At 41.1% G+C, this 19,819-nt stretch overlaps 2 protein-coding genes and 1 non-coding gene across 3 annotated transcripts; all 3 read right to left on the reverse strand.

The window, feature by feature from the left end:
• Positions 1-1,307: 1,307 nt before the first annotated feature.
• Positions 1,308-3,422, reverse strand: LOC106395227 (UPF0496 protein At5g66660-like). Its single transcript, XM_048762514.1, has 2 exons — positions 2,785-3,422; positions 1,308-2,707 (listed from the first exon to the last, which is right to left on the reverse strand). Exon 2 carries the CDS (start codon positions 2,675-2,677, stop codon positions 1,484-1,486), a length of 1,194 nt encoding a protein of 397 aa, XP_048618471.1. The 5' UTR covers positions 2,678-2,707; positions 2,785-3,422; the 3' UTR covers positions 1,308-1,483.
• Positions 3,423-10,058: 6,636 nt separating this feature from the next.
• LOC125590543 (secreted RxLR effector protein 161-like) lies at positions 10,059-10,718 on the reverse strand. Its single transcript, XM_048764141.1, has one exon. It carries the CDS (start codon positions 10,716-10,718, stop codon positions 10,059-10,061), a length of 660 nt encoding a protein of 219 aa, XP_048620098.1.
• Positions 10,719-16,778: 6,060 nt separating this feature from the next.
• Positions 16,779-16,885, reverse strand: LOC125590766. The gene has a single exon (XR_007326769.1). It is a non-coding gene; the product is annotated as a small nucleolar RNA R71 (small nucleolar RNA).
• Positions 16,886-19,819: the final 2,934 nt, after the last annotated feature.

Raw genomic sequence — 19,819 nt, forward strand, 5'->3', positions numbered from 1 at the left:
TAATGAAAGAAACGTGGGGTTTAATATAAAGGCGTATGTATTGGCCATGAATATTTAAACGCCATATGATGCCCAGTGAATATATAAATCCTGAAAGAAGGATAAATCGTGAGACAGACCGGGAAAGGTCTATATATAATCCAATGTGGTGGATACTACTACATATTTCACTACATATGATGTCTGGAAGAAATTCAAAAGATGTAGTATGCTATATATGACTCACTGGATGATGATGATAATATTTTTGGTACCAAAAGGTTTACCAAACGGTATTGAGCTCAGAATCAAAAGATGAGAAAATAATTTCTCTTGAACAGCATTTTCCTAAAGTTGTTCATAGACTGAATTAAATTACTACATGTAAACAAGTGAAGAGTTCTATAAGAACAATTCAAATCAGTACATAGAGGAATTTTAAATTCTTTGTGTTTTATACTAACCAGCCTAAGATAGGTTAAATGGTTATTCATTAAACCTTAGAAAAGGTTATAGACCATCACCACAAATTAGCCAAATTTTGGTAATACTTATGGTTGGTCGAATTCTCAGCATGAACCAACCAAGTTGTGGTATGAATGAATAAGCTATCATAAAGGTAAGCTATAAGATCGAAATTCATCTTTGAACAAAAGGTATAGGACCACATTATGCGTCCATATGCGACCCAACGGGTCCGACCATCATATATGAAGATAATGCAGCTTGCATTGCTCAACTCAAAGACGGGTATATCAAAGGTGACCAAACCAAACATATTCTACCCAAGTTCTTCTTTACCCATGAGTTGCAGAAAGCTGGAGAGGTCAACGTCCTTCAGATCCGGTCTAGTGAAAACTCAGCCGACCTCTTCACCAAATCATTTCCCTCTTGCACATTCAGGAAGTTCACACAACAAGATTGACACGCGTAGACTCAAGGACCTTCAGTGATGTCCAAATCAGGGGGAGTAATGTGTGTTGTACTCTTTTTCCTTTCTCTGGTTTCCCTTTTTACCACATTGGGTTTTGGGTTTTCCGGGAGAGGTTTAATGAGGCAACATTAACATGTTACAAACTCTATATGGTTATGGCATTCAAGGGGGAGTGTTATGAATCATGAAGTGGATGGTCCATAACCTAGACCATACAAGTTCAAGACTAGAGTCCATTGGGGGTTTACATCCAGCCACATGGAAGACTCATTCAACCTTAGTCTTTATGAGTTTGACAATGTCATTATGTAGAGTATCTTTGTAATCAATTCTCCTTTTGACTCCACCTTGTATGAACCACTATATATAGTGGTATAAGCAATAAAAAATATAAAACACATTCTCACAAATCTTGTTTCAAATCTTAACATTTACATTTTAAAATGGAATCTAAAAGATCATTATAGTAGACAATATTAAGTCAACAGATGTTTATTTTTTGAACCAGCCCTTTCAAGTGAACAACCTGCTCAACAACTTTTGATGACACATCCTTTGCAAGAACCCCTTCTATGAGAGGGAGTTGGCGGGTAAGCTGAGGATGTGCTGCAGGACGAGACGTCTCTCCGAAGAAATGACTTTGCTGAACCTATCCGTATGTTGACCTACTTCCTTGATTTTCTCCGTAAGCCCTTCTACTTTCTTCTTGATTTCTTGCATCGCAAGTCTCGTCGCCTCCTCATCTTCTTCTCCTCCTCCTTCTCTCTCCACCGCAAAATCAACAGTCTCCAGAATAAATTTCAACTTTATTCTCAGATTTTCAACTTCCAGTCTTATGCTATCCGTCGCTATTCTGTTAACTTTCGCTCCGGTCTCCACCGTCGAGACCAACTCCCTCTGTCCCCTGACAGCCTTTTCGTACTTCTTCCACATCTCGTTACTCCATTTTCCGACAACCTCGATCGACGGGGTCAACCCAGCGGCGACCGCAGTCAACACTATCGGCGCGCTCAATGCCGCCGCAGCCACCGATAAGAGAAGAACGGAGACGAACGCAGTTATGAAAACCACGTTTGAAAGTCTCCTCCACGTCTTTAGATTCCTCTGTTTCTTGTCGAGCTTTGCTCTCAGCTTACCCAATTCCTCAAGAAGCAGATCCTGCTCCTCGCACACCGACTCGTACTGAGTCAACAACTCTCCGTCGAAAGGATCTCCCACGGCTTTAAACTTATTCAGCTCCTCCAAGGTTTTCGCGTACTTGTTCCTCTTCGCGTCCTCGGATTCTGCCTCGAACTGCTTCACCGCGTATCGGATGATAAGGCGGCTGTTCTCTGCTATCTTGACGCAGTTCTGGACGGTGTTGCAGAAGTCTAAGGTCTTGGAGGTGTTTTTGAAGTAGACATCGACCAAAGAAGTCAGGTCTTTGTTGTTCCTGACGTCTTCTCTGCTTTCGATGATCTCCTTTACTACGTCTCGGTTGAGGTCGAGCATAAACTCGTAGACCTCCATGACTATGAGTGAGCCTTGGGATATAGACTGGGACTTGGCCTGATCAGCGAGCAACTTCATGACACTATTTGTTCGCTTGTGAAGGGAGGAATCAAAGGTTTTGAGGTCGGAGTCTTGTTGGCAAGCGGATGTGTAGTACTTGAGGTCTGATGAGTATTTGGAACTCATATCTGTTCGGACCAGGGAAGTGTTCTTGTTGATAGAATTTGGTTTGATGCAATTCATAAGAGGAGAGAAGAGCCCACAGAACACCATTTTATACTTACTGCTGCTGGTTGGGACAATCTGAATGGAAAAAAAAAAAGGAAATAAGAAAATGAAGAAGATCAGGTGAAGGTGAAGAGAGATACAGAAAAAATTACTTGAAAACTTGGACAAGAGAGGAGGATGTCGAGATTTTACTTGTGCTCTGACCAATTCTCTATATATATCTCCATCTCCAAACTTTAACAGTTAGTCAACCTTGTACATGGACACGTAATAGGCTCCGGTCTTTTTATATGTAGTCCTGTGGAACAAGTTGTCAATAAAAAAATATATTGCGTTTCGACTTGGTTTGTCAATATCAACTTATTATCAGGATGGGGATCAAGATCTCAATGTCAAGATTCCCTGTGTTTCTCTAATGCTTTATGAGTGAATAGTACCTCAAGGTTTGTATCTACTAGGGGTTTGGCCAATCTCACTACACAAGAAAGAATCCAAATGTTTCTCTTTTAAAAGTCTTTTTTTTTTTTTTTTTCCGTCAATAGTTTTTTAATTTATAGAAACGGGCCCAAGGGCCCAGCCCAGAAACAGATTATAATATAAGCCCACTAAACCTACCGGGCTAAAATTCGTTACACAATTGGGCCCATTTCCAGCGGCCCAACTTGAGAAACCCTAGACACTACACGGGAGCGAAACGCGGCCGCCTCGCAGATCAGTCTTTTTGTCGCGTGGACACGTGTTAACATCCTCGACGTCGAGAGTCACGTGTCGCGAGATCATCGCATCACACCCGCTTCTCGTCCTTACCGGAGATCCAACCTTCGGATCAAACCGGCCACACCGGAACTCCGTCGTTCCGAACCTCTTCACCGTAAAGAGCTTATGGGACTCTAATACCGGAGAGAATCAATCGCCGTGGCGAGATCTCATCCACCCCCGTTCACCGCAGCCGCCCAAAGCTTCGCATGCAACCTCACTCTTTCCGTCAGGGATCTTCCTCTCCTCCGACGCGACCAGAAACAACTCAAAACCACAACTAAACCCAGAAATAAAAAAAACAACAAACGGAAAACCTAAACCCTAAAAGACTAGGGGACGGAAGCCGGCGACGTAAAAGTCTTTTCTCTCTCTCTATCTATTTCTCCGAGTTCTTCGGATTAATAATCCCCATAGACAGAGAAGATCAATAATGTAAGCCAAATGTCTTCAACATATAGTCAAATTATTATAAACAAAGACCAACCACCACAAAGGTTAAGTCAATATTTTAAAATAGTTTTTATATGGCCACAAAAAGGGGGACCACCACCACATATGTAGTTACGTTTTTTCTTGAACATTTCTACTTTTGATATTGGTGCTTTTCGTTTGTTCACCCCGTAATCCATAAGATGCAGATAGATGTTAGTTTGGTACGTTAAAATGTTACGCCTAGATATATTATCCAGCTGAATTTTCAAAAATTAATCTCACATTCTCACCCAAACGAGGGTGAATCTTGATGGTGCATCTGGATTCAGGTGCATTTGGTTCAGTCCAAAATGATAAATGATAAAAATAACTTTTTTAAAACAAAAATATTTTTTCAAACCAAAAAATCCTAATTTGTTTATAGATACAATTTCCCGCCAAAACTGCAATTGCGCCAATTTTCTCCCCAAATCCGTAAAAACGCATTTTCCCGCAAAAACGCATTTTTCGCCAGAGCCGCGAAAAGACAGTTCCCCCAAAATCGTAAAACACAAATTTCTACCAAAATTGTAAAAACGCATTTTTTCGCCAAAAACATAAAACACTTTTTCTCATCAAAACCACAAAAACATATTTTCCCGCCAAAACCGTAAAAATGTTATTTTCCCGCTAAAAATGTAAAAACAAATATATTTTAGTCATTTATTAACAAGTCCACTTGGATGCAGATGCAAGTTAAAAGATGAAAGCAAACGAACATAATTGCATTCAGATGATTCATTTGGATACATAGACGAAATACAGAAACGAACAACATCCAAATGAAACATCTAGATAAAACATCTAAATAGACCATCTGAATGCATCTTTCAGACGTACAAACGAAGATGGCATTATGTCATAGTAAAATAAAACTAAAACTTTGGAACTCAGACAAGTCCGGCTTAAGTTTGTGATTTGCCTCCTTCCGCGCGGATACATTCTTTCCACAACTCTCTCGGGGTAGGTATCAGTAGTCATCAAATATCTGACTTTTGAATATTATTTCCATTTGTGTTTTACATTATGCTGTGAAGCCACCGGCTTAACAGATACCAAATGTATGTGTGACATACCGCAAAACAGGTTTCAAAAAAACAACTTTTGAGTGATTTGATTGGAAGGAAGAAGAGGAGAGAAACAACTGGGTTGCTTCTTCTGTCTGTCTTTGACTTCTGTCTTCTGTTGATTTCCATATTAGTAAGTTTGACTACTTCCACTCATTTTTTATACTATTAGGTCTAAAGTCGAAACTCTATTTTATGTATGAGTATCTGCCTCTTATATCAGAAAAAAAAAAGTTGATCACTTGATTGTAATGCATGTGTATTCATTCATGAACACAATAGTGTACGTTAACAATATATTGTTTCGTTCACTAAACAATATCTTGACGGGACGAGGTAGTTCACTTGGTAAGGATCCTGTGGACCAATTGTCATGCTCACGGGTTCGACGCCAGGCGGAGGCGAACTGCCCATTCTGTCACCAAATACGGTACTGGATGTTGGGCCTTGTCCCCAGCCCAGGTAAAGCCCTCCCGGGTGAAGTGGACCGCTGCCTAACCGGGCTCAGGGGAATGACCTACGTAAGTAGGGAACCCCTGGATTATCAAAAAAAAAAAAAAACAATATCTTGTCACTACAAGAAAACAGCGGTATTCTGACGGACATTTCGACGGAAAATGAAATCCTCGGAATATCCCGAGGAATTTCCGAGGATATTCCGAGGAAACACAAAATTTGGTTTCCTCGGAATTTCTTCGGAATATACCGACGGAATTCCTAGGAAATATCAATCCGTCAAAATATTCTTATGGAATACCGAGAAAAAATGTAATCCTCGGAAAAAACCGATGAATTCCGAGGATATATTATAGCCGTTAGAGAGCCGTTGGGGGATTTTAAAAATTCCGAGGAAATTTCGACGAACTAGCCTTTTCCGTCGGAATTCCGTCGGAATTTCCTCGGTCTGTCGGCAGGATTTCAACTATAAATACAAGCACCCCTCTTCCTCTTCATTCACTCCATATCTTCATCCTCTCTCTTTACACACGAATTTGATTCATAAAAAACATGTCTTCTTCAAATTATTTTCGTTCTTGGATCGATCGACCTCATTTGGATCCGAACACGAGATTGCTTACGGAAGAATACCAACGAGGTATAACCGAATTCATGGGGTTAGTTCACCGACAACCGGAAGCAAAAACATGTATGTTAAGATGTTCTTGCTCTAATTGTAAAAATAGAAATGTTATTAAAGAGTGGGATGTTTGGACTCATCTATATTTGAGTGGGTTTACACGAAGTTACAAAATTTGGTATCATCATGGGGAAACTGATTATGAACATGGTAGTACTAGCGAACCTCAGCCAGCGGTTAGATTAGAAGAACCAATTAGAACGGATGTAGATTATGGCGTAGGTACTGAGCAGATGGTAAATGATCATTTTAGAGGGGAAGATTTACCCAATGCACAAGCTAAGAGATTTTATGATATGTTGGATGCTGGAAAGCAACCATTGTACGAAGGTTGCAGAGATGGTCATTCAGCTTTATCATCTGCTACAAGATTGATGGGCATTAAAACCAATTATAATTTGGCTGAAGACTGTGTGGATGCGATTGCTGATTTTGTAAAAGGTATTCTACCCGAGGATAATGTAGCTCCTGGTTTATACTACGAGGTTCAGAAACTCGTAGCTGGTCTTGGTTTATCGTATCAGGTAATAGATGTATGCAGCGACAACTGCATGATTTATTGGAGGGCGGATGAACAGCGGGTTACATGCAAATTTTGTGAAAAGCCTCGTTATAAAGATACGAGTGGAAGAGTTCCAGTGCCATATAAAAGGATGTGGTATTTGCCTTTGACGGAAAGGTTGCAGAGGTTGTATCTGTCTGAACGCACAGCGCAACCAATGAGATGGCATGCGGAGCACTCAACAGATGGTGAGATCAGACATCCTTCAGATGCAAAAGCGTGGAAGCATTTCCAATCAAAGTATCCCGATTTTGCGTATGAGAGAAGAAATGTCTACCTTGGATTATGTACTGATGGTTTCAGTCCGTTTGGCAAGAGTGGAAGACAATATTCTCTATGGCCCGTCATTCTTACACCATACAACCTACCCCCAAATTTGTGCTTGCGACGAGAGTTTTTGTTTCTCTCGATTCTCGTTCCCGGACCAGAGCATCCTAAGAGGTCACTTGATGTGTTTCTTCAGCCATATTATATGAGTTACAACAACTATGGGTTCAAGGTGCTGAAACATACGATGTTTCGTGTAAAGAAAACTTTCAAATGCGGGCAGTACTAATGTGGACAATAAGTGATTTTCCAGCATATGGTATGTTGTCTGGATGTACAACGCATGGAAGGCTATCATGGGTGCGACCGTAAAGGGAAGGGCATCTACAAGCATAACTTGGGTGCTCAATCTATTGCCACTCTGGGAGATCGCATGGTAAGTTCAACCGCTTTTTCTTCAATTATTTGAGTTTCAGAATTTTAATTTATTGTGCATTTCTTCTAATTTCTAATGTTTCTTTAATTTATGTTTTTTTTCAAGGCGGAAGAAAATGATGGCGAGCCGGTTGATGATCTCGCCCTAATGAGGAGGGCGTATACCAACAAGAAGACCGGCCAGATTGATGACGGTCTTGTGAGGGACGTGGTCGACCTGGTCCAAACTCAGGTGGTAGACGAAGTGTTTCAGCTTCAAACCGAGGATGACGGTTCGACGGCTTCGACCAACTTGTCCCGGTTTCGAATCAACGAAATCGTTGAATCGGTATGTTCTTTTTTTTAAAGTTCAATTTATTTATTTCTTGATTTTTATTTTATCATCAATTTATATTATTTAAATTTGGCTATTTATATTTCAGTCGATTCCAAAGAAGAAGGGACGTTTGGTCGGTTTGGGTCGTCGCTCCCGGTCGGCTGCTCCTTCTTCTGCACCACCGCCATATATTGATCCAGAAGTTCTTACGGCTCAGCTGAAGGACAAGGATGATCGGATATCTGCGTTGGAGACCCAGATGGCAGCTCAACAGGCGGGCTATGAGACACAAAAGAGGCTAAACGAGCAGATGATGGAGATGATGAAGAGGATGTACCCGAACGACTTCTTCCACTTTGAATTGAAGTGGGTGTTGAATAAATGAGATGAAAAAGAGAAAAGATGATGTGAAATTTTAAAAAGAGAAAAAGAAAGTGTTCAATGTGAAGAGGGTGTTGAAACCATGGCGGATGGTCTTACGCCAGGTTCTAAAACGCGGCCGAGTTGTCCGATTAAACTGCGCCGGAGCGCTCGGCGGAGGTCCATTGTGGCGATTTCATCATAAGCGGCCCAGAAATCGGATTCATCAAAAAGTTCATCCTTTTGAAGTTTCAAATGTTTTAAATCTCATGTTAGATGACAGATCCATGAATTTGATGCATAAACAACAAGAAAAGTTTATAAAATTTGTGGATTTTGATAAAGATATGCGTTGATAGCGGAAAACTAGTTGCAGAAACCCTTAACAAAATGCGTAGAAGAAGATGATAAAATTACAGTTATGCCACTCGTTTAAGAAACATATAAAAATAATTAAAACACGTTAATTGGGTTTCAAACTCGACGTTGAATGAGCAAATTCAAGCTCATTTACTAACAGACACATTACTTTCTTTGTTATTCATCTAAGTTCGTATATATATTTAGTAAAAACTTAAAATAATAATTAAAATTACTCTCCGATAAATCTCCGTATAATCTCCGAGTTATTGATAAATCACTAGGCATTGACCGACCGTCCGACTCACGCCTAGCGTGGTTTCGAACATGGGTCTTACTTAAATTACGTAAAGACATTACTCATCAAGGACTGACTACCATGGGACAGTGGAGCCCTTCAGTGTTCTGGCCCCGTTAGATTCTTTTGGACCCTTTTAGTAGATACAAGAGTCACCTACCTGATATTCAAATATTTTAATTACTTTTTTAAAAAAAATCACTGCTTTTTTTGCATGAATGTGACAACGAGAACATTCCTCGAGTGCCTAGTGCTATTTTCTTATGTTGGACGGCGTGCAAAAAGCTGTATATAATTGTTTATCTTGTATTGTGTATTTGTGTTATGTGTATACTTTAATGCTTTTCCTCTGACGATTTGTTGAAGAGTATCATTCTCTTTCGTTCTATGTTCAAGTGGACTTCTTGCTTTTTGTTTACATGTGTGTATATATATAATAATTTAAATGGATCTATTATTGTTGAACCACAACGACGAAACTGGTTGACTCAAGAACTAGAATCAAACACACAAACTCGTTGATACACTCTCTGACAAACTCGACGACGTAAGTAAAAAAATTGAGTTTGTAGAATAATAGAGATATGAAGAAGAATGCGAAAAAGATAGAAGATGAACACAAGAAATTGTTTACCCAGTGGTTCACCTATAATGGTTTACGTCCACTGGAGCCTGACAAGAGGCAATCCACTATAATCTCAAGTACAAAGAATATAGAACCTCTCTTTCTCTCACAACCAAAGCTCACAAACCAAGGTAGGTATTTTCTTGGACAAAAGAGAAAGAGTACACACGAGCTCCTCTTATATAGTAGGAGTCTATTAGGTTAACCTAGTCGGATTAGGGCATTCGCCATTTTCCATAAACCTATTGGGAAATATTCTAAAAATATTTGCAACTTCCATAACTCCATGAAAGTAATATTTTGAGGATCCTGCTGACTTCCATATCTCCATAAAAGTGACATTTCATTTTCCTAACATGACGTCCTTGTCTTGGTTTAAGTTACTCAATCTTGTTTGATTTCCATCACCAAATCCTGATGCAGTCCATGACGGATTCTCTGACGTAGCCACTGATGAATCCAAACAAACTCCACCTTGATGACATCAAACATGATCCACTACTTCGGTTAATCAAAACCGTGCTTTGCCAGGCGATGCCGAATGCTCCTCAGTGTTCGGACATCCGAAGGAAGCCTACCGCTTCCTCAAACTTCTTAACCGGAACAACCTTGGTTAATATATCAGCATGATTCTTAGAAGTACAGATCTTCTTCACACTTACATCATCTTGAGCGATAATATCCCTGATGAAGTGCATCTTTCTGCTGATGTGCTTAGTCCTCTCATGATACACATTGTTCTTGGCTAGACACAATGCACTTTGAGAGTCAACACGATATCTCCACCGTGTCTTGCTTGAATCCAAGCTCCTCCGCTAAGCCCCTTAACCACATTCCTTCTTTGACTGCTTCAACCAGTGTCATATACTCTGCTTCAGTCGTTGACAGAGCCACTACACTTTGTAGACTTGATCTCCAGCTGATTGTATTACCACCAGCCATGAAAACATAACCTGAGATCGACATTCTCTTGTCCAAATCTGAAGAAAAATCAGAATCACATAAACCTTCAACCTTATATACCTCATTCTTCCTGAAGCACAGTTTCAGATCTTGTGTTCCCTTCAGGTACCTTAATACCCACTTAACCGCAGTCCAATGAACCTTCCCAGGCTTATTCATAAACATGCTAACCAACCCCAATGCATATCCCAGATCACACCTTGTGCCTATCATAGCATACATTATGCTTCCGATAGCATTAGCATATGGAATATCCTCCATACTTGTCTCTGCTTCAGCATCGTCTAAGACAGACAATTTGAAATGTGCACCAACAGGCGTTGACACACTCTTTGACTCATCTATGTCGAATACCTTGAGAACCTTCCTAATATAACCAGATTGAGATAGTGTCAGAATCCCCTTCACACGATCTCTCTCAATATCAATTCCCAAAATTCGTCTTGCTGGACCCAAGTCTTTCATCTCAAATCTACTGCTGAGTAGCTACTTCATCTTCATGATCTCTGTCGCATCCTTTGACGCAACCAACATATCATCCACATATAACAGTAGATAGATGTACGTACCATTGGTTAACTTCTTGGTGTAGACACAGTGATCATATTCACTCTTCATAAATCCATGACTAACCACAAACTGATCAAAACACTTGTTCCATTGTCTTGGTGTCTGCTTTAGTCCATAAAGAGCCTTCTGAAGTAGACAAACGTGATCCTCTTTCCCTTTAACGTGAATTCCCTCTGGTTGCTCCATGTAAATCTTTTCTTCAAGTGTACCATGAAGAAACGCAGTCTTTACATCAAGTTGCTCAAGCTCCAAATCCTGATTCACTGTAATTGACAACACGAACCTTACGGACACATGTTTCACGACGGGTGAAAACACATCTTGATAGTCAATACCCTCCCTCTGAGAGTATCCCTTAGCAACTAACCGAGCCTTGAATCTAGGCTTCTCAACACTAGGTATACCAGACTTCAACTTAAAGACCCACTTGCAACCTATCACCTTACGCTTAATAGGCCTTCTCACAAGCTTCCAGGTTTTGTTCTTATCCAGTGAAGTCACTCTCAAGCTTCCAGGTTTGGTTTTTATCCAGTGAAGTCATCTCTTCACTACATGCTTCATCCCACTGCTTCTCTCTTTGCTGTTCATCGCTCCATGGTAGTCTTAAGGTTCCTCGGCACATACGTCATCACCTACATATAGCGAAAACGCTGTTATATCCTCCGAGTCAGAGTACCGTGCAGGTGACACTATTCTTCTCTGAACTCTATCCTTTGCTTGCTGATATCCTTCAAGACTTTCACCTTGTTCATCATCTGCGTCAGCAACTATTTCAGATGTTTCGTCAACAGCTCCACTTGAAGGTTCAACTTCCGGTTCTGACGCAGATCCAGTTGTTTCTCCCAACACATTTTGATTTCTTAGCTTCTCTGTGACATCTACTTTAACCTCACAGACACTCAAATCCTTGTAGATTTTATCTTCTGCAAATACACATTCCTGCTTATAACACACTTCTTCTCTTCAAGAAGCCAAACTTTGTATCCTTTCACACTTGATGGATAGCTGACGAAGATTTCCTTTTTAGCTATTGGCTTGAGTTTCCCTGATCTGCATGGATGTAAACCACATATCCAAATCTTCTTAGGTGCAGATAACCGGGCTTCTTGTCCAACCAAAGTTCTTCCGGAATGCTCCCATCTATTGCGGAAGATGGACTCATGTTTGTCATATATCTTGAAGTAGACACCGATTCAGCCCAAAATTGTTCCTCTAGACCCGACTCAACCAGAAGACACCTCACCTTCTCCATCACAGTCATGTTCATACGTTCAGCTACACCGTTCTGCTGTGGTGTATATGCACAAGTCATATGTCTCTGAATTCCATGGTGCTTACAGAAGTTGACAAACTCTGTGTTACAGAATTCAAGTCCATTGTCTGTTCTAAGACAACACACCTTCTTCTTGACTTGATTCTCCACCAACTTCTTCCATTCACAAAATTTACAAAAGGCTTCTCTTTTAGCAACTAGGAAGTATACCCAGACCTTCCTTGTGTAATCATCGATAATAAATAGGAAATATTTCTTCCCTGACAGACTTGGCGTCACATTTGGAGATCCCCATAAATCAGCATGTACATACCTGAGAGCTTCACATGTATCATGTCTTCCGATGTTGAAGCTCAACCTCTTCTGCTTACCCATCACACAGCTCTCACAGAACTCCAAAACTCTAATCTTCCTCTTATCGATCACCCCTCTCCGGGCAAGAATCTGTAGATTCTTCATACTCATGTGCCCAAGACGTATATGCCACAAGACTGTCTCATCCATAGATAGTTTCTTCCTGACACTGCTGTTTACTTCACCTAACACAGTTTCACCATTTAACATGTACAATGACCCAGACAAGGTTCCCTGAAGAGCTAGTTTACCATGCTTGTAAAACCTAGTATTCCCATGTCCACCACTATGCACAAAGCCTAACACATCCAAGGTTCCAGTAGATATCAAGTTCCTTCTTAATTCTGGAATATACCTGACATTCGTGAGCATCTTGACAGAACCACCATAAGCTTTGATGTTGATTGTACCAATCCCTTGCACTCCAACCGCGCAATCATTACCAAGAAGAACCTGTCCTGAAGCCAACTCTTCAAATATGTGAAACCAATCTCTCCTACACGTCATGTGGTAGGAGCATCCAGAATCAATCACCCACTTATCATGATGCCACGTATCTGCTACCGACAGTGCATCTTTCGCTGATTCACAATCTATCACAACTACTGCTTCAGCTTCGCCTTCTCCTCCGCCATACTTCTTCTTGTAGGCGTAGCACTCCCTCTTGGTGTGCGCCTGCTTCTCGTAGAACCAGCAAGTTATCTTAGACCCTGAGATTGATTTAAACTTGCCATTTTTTTTCGTCACTGGATCCCTCTTCTCAGTCCTTCCTCTAGCATAATATCCTTCACCACTGTAGAACCTTAAGTCTACACTAAGTATTTGATAGTGATCGGGGTTTGATCTAGAGAAGACAAATGATGTAGGCAACAATATCTTTAGAACACAACGATGTTAAACAGTTTCCTGTAGGTGAAAATGGACTTTATTGATGAATAAGATCGAATACAATGAGTTGAACTAGATCGAGTGATACAAACGAGAACTGTAAAGAAAAGAGTCTAAGATCGGGAGGAAACAAGGTCGATGTTAGTGTGTAGCTCTCTCTAGGGTTTTCAACGTGTCCTTCTTCATGTCTATTCTCCTTTCTTTATAGTGAGTCGACTTCGTGATCTCCGTAACTGCTCCGCGATCTCCGTGACTACTCCGTGGTCTCCGGGACCTCGACTCCTTCGCTTTCGAGCTCGATTGCTTGCTATGGGCTTCAGTTTCTTTAAGGCCCATAACTTTGATCGCGACCCATTAACGTTTTGACCGAAATTGGGTCCAAAAACCACTATCATGTGAAGCTATAGAGGACTTCAGATCCTGATCTTTAGGCCTTGCTGCATTTGTCACCTCTTCCAACGACAATGTATCCTTGCCGTACTTAAGCGTTTCCTTGATAGAGTTGAACCGTGAAGGAAGCGAATTCAGGAGCATAATCGCTTGTACCTCCTCTGACACAGTTACATTCACGCTTGACAAGTGAGAGACAATCTTCAATAAGTCATCGATATTCTCATCCATACTCCGAGTATCAACCATCTTGAAGGTATAGAATTTGTGCTGCAAATGAATTCTATTCGGTAGAGTCTTCGAAAGATATAACCTCTCCAGTGTAGACTATGTAGAAGCAGCTGACGTACACAACTCGATCTTCCTTAGCACATGATCTCCAACATTGAGAATGATCAGATTCATCACATTCTTTGATCTTTCAAGCCTTTCGGCTTCCTCTTTCATCAACCTCTCCCTGAATACATCTTCGTCTTCATCCTTCCTCATTACTGACGCAGAAGGTGACATAGACTCTTATAACACATCCTTTAAACCAAGGACGAACAAATGCGCAAGCATCCTCTTCTTCCACAATGAGAAGTCACCCTTCCCATCAAAACGCTCCACCTCAATTCTTGACTTCGCCATTGACAACGACACCAACCAAGGCTCTGATACCACTTTGTTGAACCACAACGACGAAACTGTTTGACTCAAGAACCAGAATCAAACACACAAACTCGCTGATACACTCTCTGACGAACTCGACGACGTAAGTAAGAAAGTTGAGTTTGTAGGATAATAGAGATAGGAAGAAGAATGCGGAAAAGATAGAAGATGGACACAAGAAATTGTTTACCCAGTGGTTCACCTAGAATGGTTTACGTCTACTGGGTCTGGCAAGAGGCAATCCACTATAATCTCAAGTACAAAGAATATAGAACCTCTCTTTCTCTCACAACCAAAACTCGCAAACCAAGCTAGGTCTTTTCTTGGATGATATCTTGCATATTTGCATTGTTTTATCCATTCATTCATAAACATTTTCATCATATAGATTAGGATTTAGCCATGTTTAGGTTGCATTTTGCATACATGAGTCCTTATCAGGTATTGGAGTACCACATGGAGTTCTTGGAGACATTTGGGTGCATTTGGAGCTCAAAAGAGGTGATAAAGGTGATCATTGGACGAGCAGAGCGTTGGGAGCGACTTCCCGGAGCGACTACATGAAGTCGCTGTGATACCCCTCCCAGAGCGACTTGCCAGAGCGACGATCCAAGGTCGCTCGCGTTTCCATGGCGAGACGACACCCGACGAAGCCCGGAGCGACGTCCTCAGAGCGACACAGCCAGGTCGCTCGCGAGGAGACGACCCGGGAGCGACGTCTTCGGAGCGACACAGCCAGGTCGCTCGCGAAGAAACGACCCGGGAGCGACCTCTCGCAGCGACGTGTCGAGGTCGCTCCGCGTCTATTTGTTTGGGCGAATTCATGATTTCTCAAGGGCCTTTTGGTCATTTCATTATGCACGTTTTTACTTCTGAAAACCTATGTTTTTAAACATCTTTGGTAGCCATCAGGCAGACTATCTTGGATCTATTGAGAAATACACAAAAACTCTCTGGAGAAGTTCATCTCTTGGATTTTGATTGTTATGTTCTTGTGTTCTTGTTGATTTCTTATCTATTTCTCTACATGATTAATCTGAAATCCAATATGGGTTTAAGAGGAATCATGGAGATTAGTGAGTAATCCCCCTTTGAATTCATGGGTTAGGGAGATTAAGGGTGATTAGGTTAGAGCTAGGATGTTTTAGTGTAGATCATTCATATTTCCTTGCTAGCAGAGTGAACCTAATGCATCTTCTGAGTTGGCCACTCAGTTGTTGATCCTTAGGCATTTCTCACCCGAAAGGTGTTCGAGGAAATGCCCGAGACAACTCTTCCTAGCTTTTAGCATACTTTGCCAAAGACATTTGTTGTTAGAGGTGCTAAGATAGCCATTGGACTTGCTAGTTATGATTACTTTCATATTATTCAACCAAAGACATTTGATGCTTGGATTGTGTTAGTAAATGAACATTCATCTAGACATAGAGTTTGTTTAGGATTGTGTCTAAGCTTAAGGTTGATAGTTTGATTGATCGTTTGCCATCCTTAGTTCGAAACTTGATCACCCGAGGTCTAATCCCTATACCCATGAGTTCTCTTTTCCCATAGTTAAGAAATATCATTCTGTTATTGCTTTCTAGTTTTAGTCATAGCTTAAAAACCCTTTTAAAAACTATTGGTTGCACTTAGATTAAGTGATTACTTGCATTCTCGGTGCTTTCTTATCTCTCAGAACTGGTTCGACAATCACTATACTACAACATTTGTCTTAGGAGCCTTGAAAACTCCTAACATCAAATTGGCGCCGTTGCCAAATTCTGAGTAGATTTAAACATTGAGATTTAGTCACTTGCTTGAGACTAAGTCATTTTAATTTTGTTTTGTTACTAATTCTTCTTCTTCACTTACCTTTCACTTTCAGGTGTATGAACTTGAGGAGCAAGGGTCCATCAAACCTAGTTCCAATAGTAGCAGACATCAGAGCTTTTGAGAGGGAGTGTGCTAGAGCTAGAAGAGAAGAAGAACACCAGGCCCACTTGGATATTGATATGGCAGATCCACCGCAAGGGGCAGAACACCAACCGCGGGCAGCTCGACCCATTGGTACTTATGATCGGCCCAACATTCTTGGTCATAGACTAGGAATCCGAGCACCGGCTGTGGCAGCCAACAACTTTGAGGTCAAGTCAGGACTCCTCAACGTGATCGAGAACAACAAGTATCATGGCTTGGCTCTAGAGGACCCATTTGATCACTTGGATAGGTTCGACAGCTACTGTGGGTTGTCAAAAACCAATGGTGTGTCTGAGGACGCCCTGAAGCTGAAGTTATTCCATTTCTCTTTGGGGGATAAGGCACGTCAGTGGGAGAAGTCTCTACCCAGCGACTCTATCACCACTTGGGATGATTGCAAGAGAGCATTCTTGGAGAAGTTCTTCTCTACTTCAAGAACTGCTAAGCTGAGAAATGAGATTTCCAGTTTTCAACAGAAGAACTTAGAAGGATTCAGTGAAGCCTGGGAGAGATTCAAGGGCTACCAAGCTCAATGCCCACACCATGGTTTCTCTAAGGAGAGCTTGCTGAGTACCTTCTACAGAGGTGCTCTTCCTAAGTACAGAGCTAGACTGGATACAGCTAGCAATGGGTTCTTCTTGGGAAGAACTGAAGATGATGCAGAAGAGCTGGTTGACAACATGGTAAAGAGTGATGCAGTATACAGTGGAGACCACGACAGGGGCAGTAGGGGTGATGATAAGCAGACGAGGAAAGAGATCAAAGCTCTCCAAGATAAGATAGACATCCTCCTTGCTGATAAAGCCACACAAGAGCAGCTGCACTTTGTTGGTAACCCAAGCCAAGAGACACCACCTGTTGTCCATGAGGTTGAGGGTTTGGAAGGGCAAGAAGAGTTGTGTTTCGTCAACAACAATGGTAGCTGGTACAAGAAAGAGCCCAACTTTCAGTACAACAACTACCAACAAAAATCATATCCTAACAACCAATATAGTGGTTATCCGCCAAGGAACAACCAGCAAGGCAACTATCAGCCTCAGCAAAACCCTCCTCCTGGTTTCTCCAACAAAGGGAACCAGTCTTCTCAACAACAAGCTAATCCTTCTACCTCTACTCCTCAGGAAAGCAGCACTGATGTTCTACTGAAACAGATCTTGGAGTCTCAGACTAGAAGTGAAAAGCAGGTTCGATATGAGTTGAAGAACCTTCACTCCAAGATTGATGGAAGTTACAATGAGCTCAACAACAAGTTTATGGCTTTGGAAAACCAGTTTGCTTCCATGACCACTCACTAGAATCGCCAGCAAGGGTCTCTACCTGGAAAATCTGAGCAAAAACCCAAGGAGTATTGCAATGTTGTCCTCTCTACCACTTCTTCAGGGATTGAATTGAGTAACCACAAGAAAGAGGTAGATGAAATTGAAAGATTGGTGTTTGGAACTGAGATTGAACAGGTTCAGCATCTGATTGTAGCAACAGCTGAAGCAAAGATTGTGAAGGAAGCTGACAAAATGGTTGAAGTAAAGATTTTGAAGGGAGATGCACCCATGGCTGAGAAACCAGTTGCGAAGAGAGCTAACCGGAAGCTGAAAGAAGTCAAGCTGGAGGACACCACTGAGGTTGAGCAGTCACCATATGACAAGCTCCCATTTCCACAAAGGGTCCTCACCAAAGCTCAAAAGAAGGTAATTTCCAAGTTCAGAAAAGACTTAAGTGATATTGGAGTTAAGCTTCCAGAGATCTCGGTATGCGTGAGGCTCATGTCCAAATGATGCTCATCAAGGACATTGTAGACCACCAAGCAGAAGTAGCAGAGCTCCTCAACATTTCAACTTTGAAACTTGATCCAGCCATCACACCAAAGTCTCTCCCTAAACTAGAATCCCAAGGGAAGTTCACCTTGTCCTGCTCATTTGGTAAGCTCACCTTTGATGATGCTCTTGTTGATTCCGGTGCAAGTGTGAATGTGATCTCAATGGAGATGGTGAAGAGTTTTGAGATTGAACACATGGAGTCAGATACTTCCTCTCTCACGTTTGGGGATTCTTCTTCTACTACCCCTATTGGTCTCATCAAGGATTTCCCTTTGAAGATTGGATCTTGCACCATCCCTATAGACCTCACTGTCTTGAAGATGGCAACTGAGAAGAGAGTTCCATTGATCCTGGGCACACCATTCCTTACTACTGTGGGTGTTTGCATCGATTTCGCCAACAAGAAGGTCACACTCCTCAATGTCAACAAAGCTGTCTCTTACCCAATTCAGTCTCCACTGGATGTTGAGTATTATGGAACCATCACTTGTGGAGACCCCTACATTGAGAAGGATCCTCCTTCTCAACTTTCCACTTGAGGTACTTCTTTACTTTCCCTTGTATATACCATTTCATTTTTGCATATTAGCTTTCTCTTTTGGGTATCTCTCTCTACTTGACAACACAGAAGACTGTGTCATTTAAGTTTGGGGGAGGTACCAAGTATTTGATCATGTTTGCTTTGATGTTGTTCATTGAGTCATGCATTGCATACCTATTTGCATATTAAAAAAAAAAAAAAAAAAAAAAAAAAAAACAAATCATATAGATTGCATCACTTGCATTTTTAGGAGAGTCTAGAGCATATAGGTTGCATTCACTTGCATTGGGAGAAATGATTTTAAACGCCTTGTAAAGAACACTACGTTGCACCTGAGTAGCTTTTGCACCTCTCAAAAATACTTGTATGTTTCGAGCCTTGAAAACTCTTCCTGAAACTTGTTGATTGCTGAAACTCAGTCTTTGAAGCCAACTACAAACCCTATTTGAACTGAATGAACTTAATGCTTCTTGCTCATGGTCCCTTGTGTACTGAGTCATGGCTATACACACCTGAGTTGTCACATCCTTTATGCCAATCTTATTTTGACAAACTCTAGTGGTAGACCACTCCCAAAACCTTTCCCTCCTTTTAAGCTTTCATTGTTTGATGAGTGAGGCCTTCTTCGGAAAGTCTTACATGTGCATAATGTTGAGAGTATCGGGAACGACAATGCTTGATCTTCATTCTTGCTAGATTGGACACTCTATTGTCTAGCTATAGGTGGGGAGTGAGAGTTGTGATTATGACTAGGGAGCAATGAAAAAGGAAAATAAATGACTTTTTGTGTTTAAGTGAATTGTCTTATTGGAATAAGTAAAAAAAAAAAAAAAAAAAACCTCTAGCTCAAGTTATGAAAAGTCTTGGCCCCCATCTAAAAAAAAAAAAAAAAAAAAAAAGAAGAGAAATAAAATATAAAAAGAAAAGAAAAAGAAAGAAAAAGGGGGCTAGCAAAGTTGTTATGAGCTAAGTAATGTTTTGAGGTTGTGGAAAATCCCTTGTAGATTTCAAAGAGAAGGAGTTAAAGTTCTTAGGATCTTTTGGTGAGAGATGTGAGTTGGGTTTGACATTTGGGAATGATTGTGTAATTAAATGTTTGGGAAAATGGTAGAACAATGGAGATTGAGCA

Source organism: Brassica napus, chromosome C7, assembly GCF_020379485.1.
Source record: "Brassica napus cultivar Da-Ae chromosome C7, Da-Ae, whole genome shotgun sequence".
NCBI lineage: Eukaryota > Viridiplantae > Streptophyta > Magnoliopsida > Brassicales > Brassicaceae > Brassica > Brassica napus.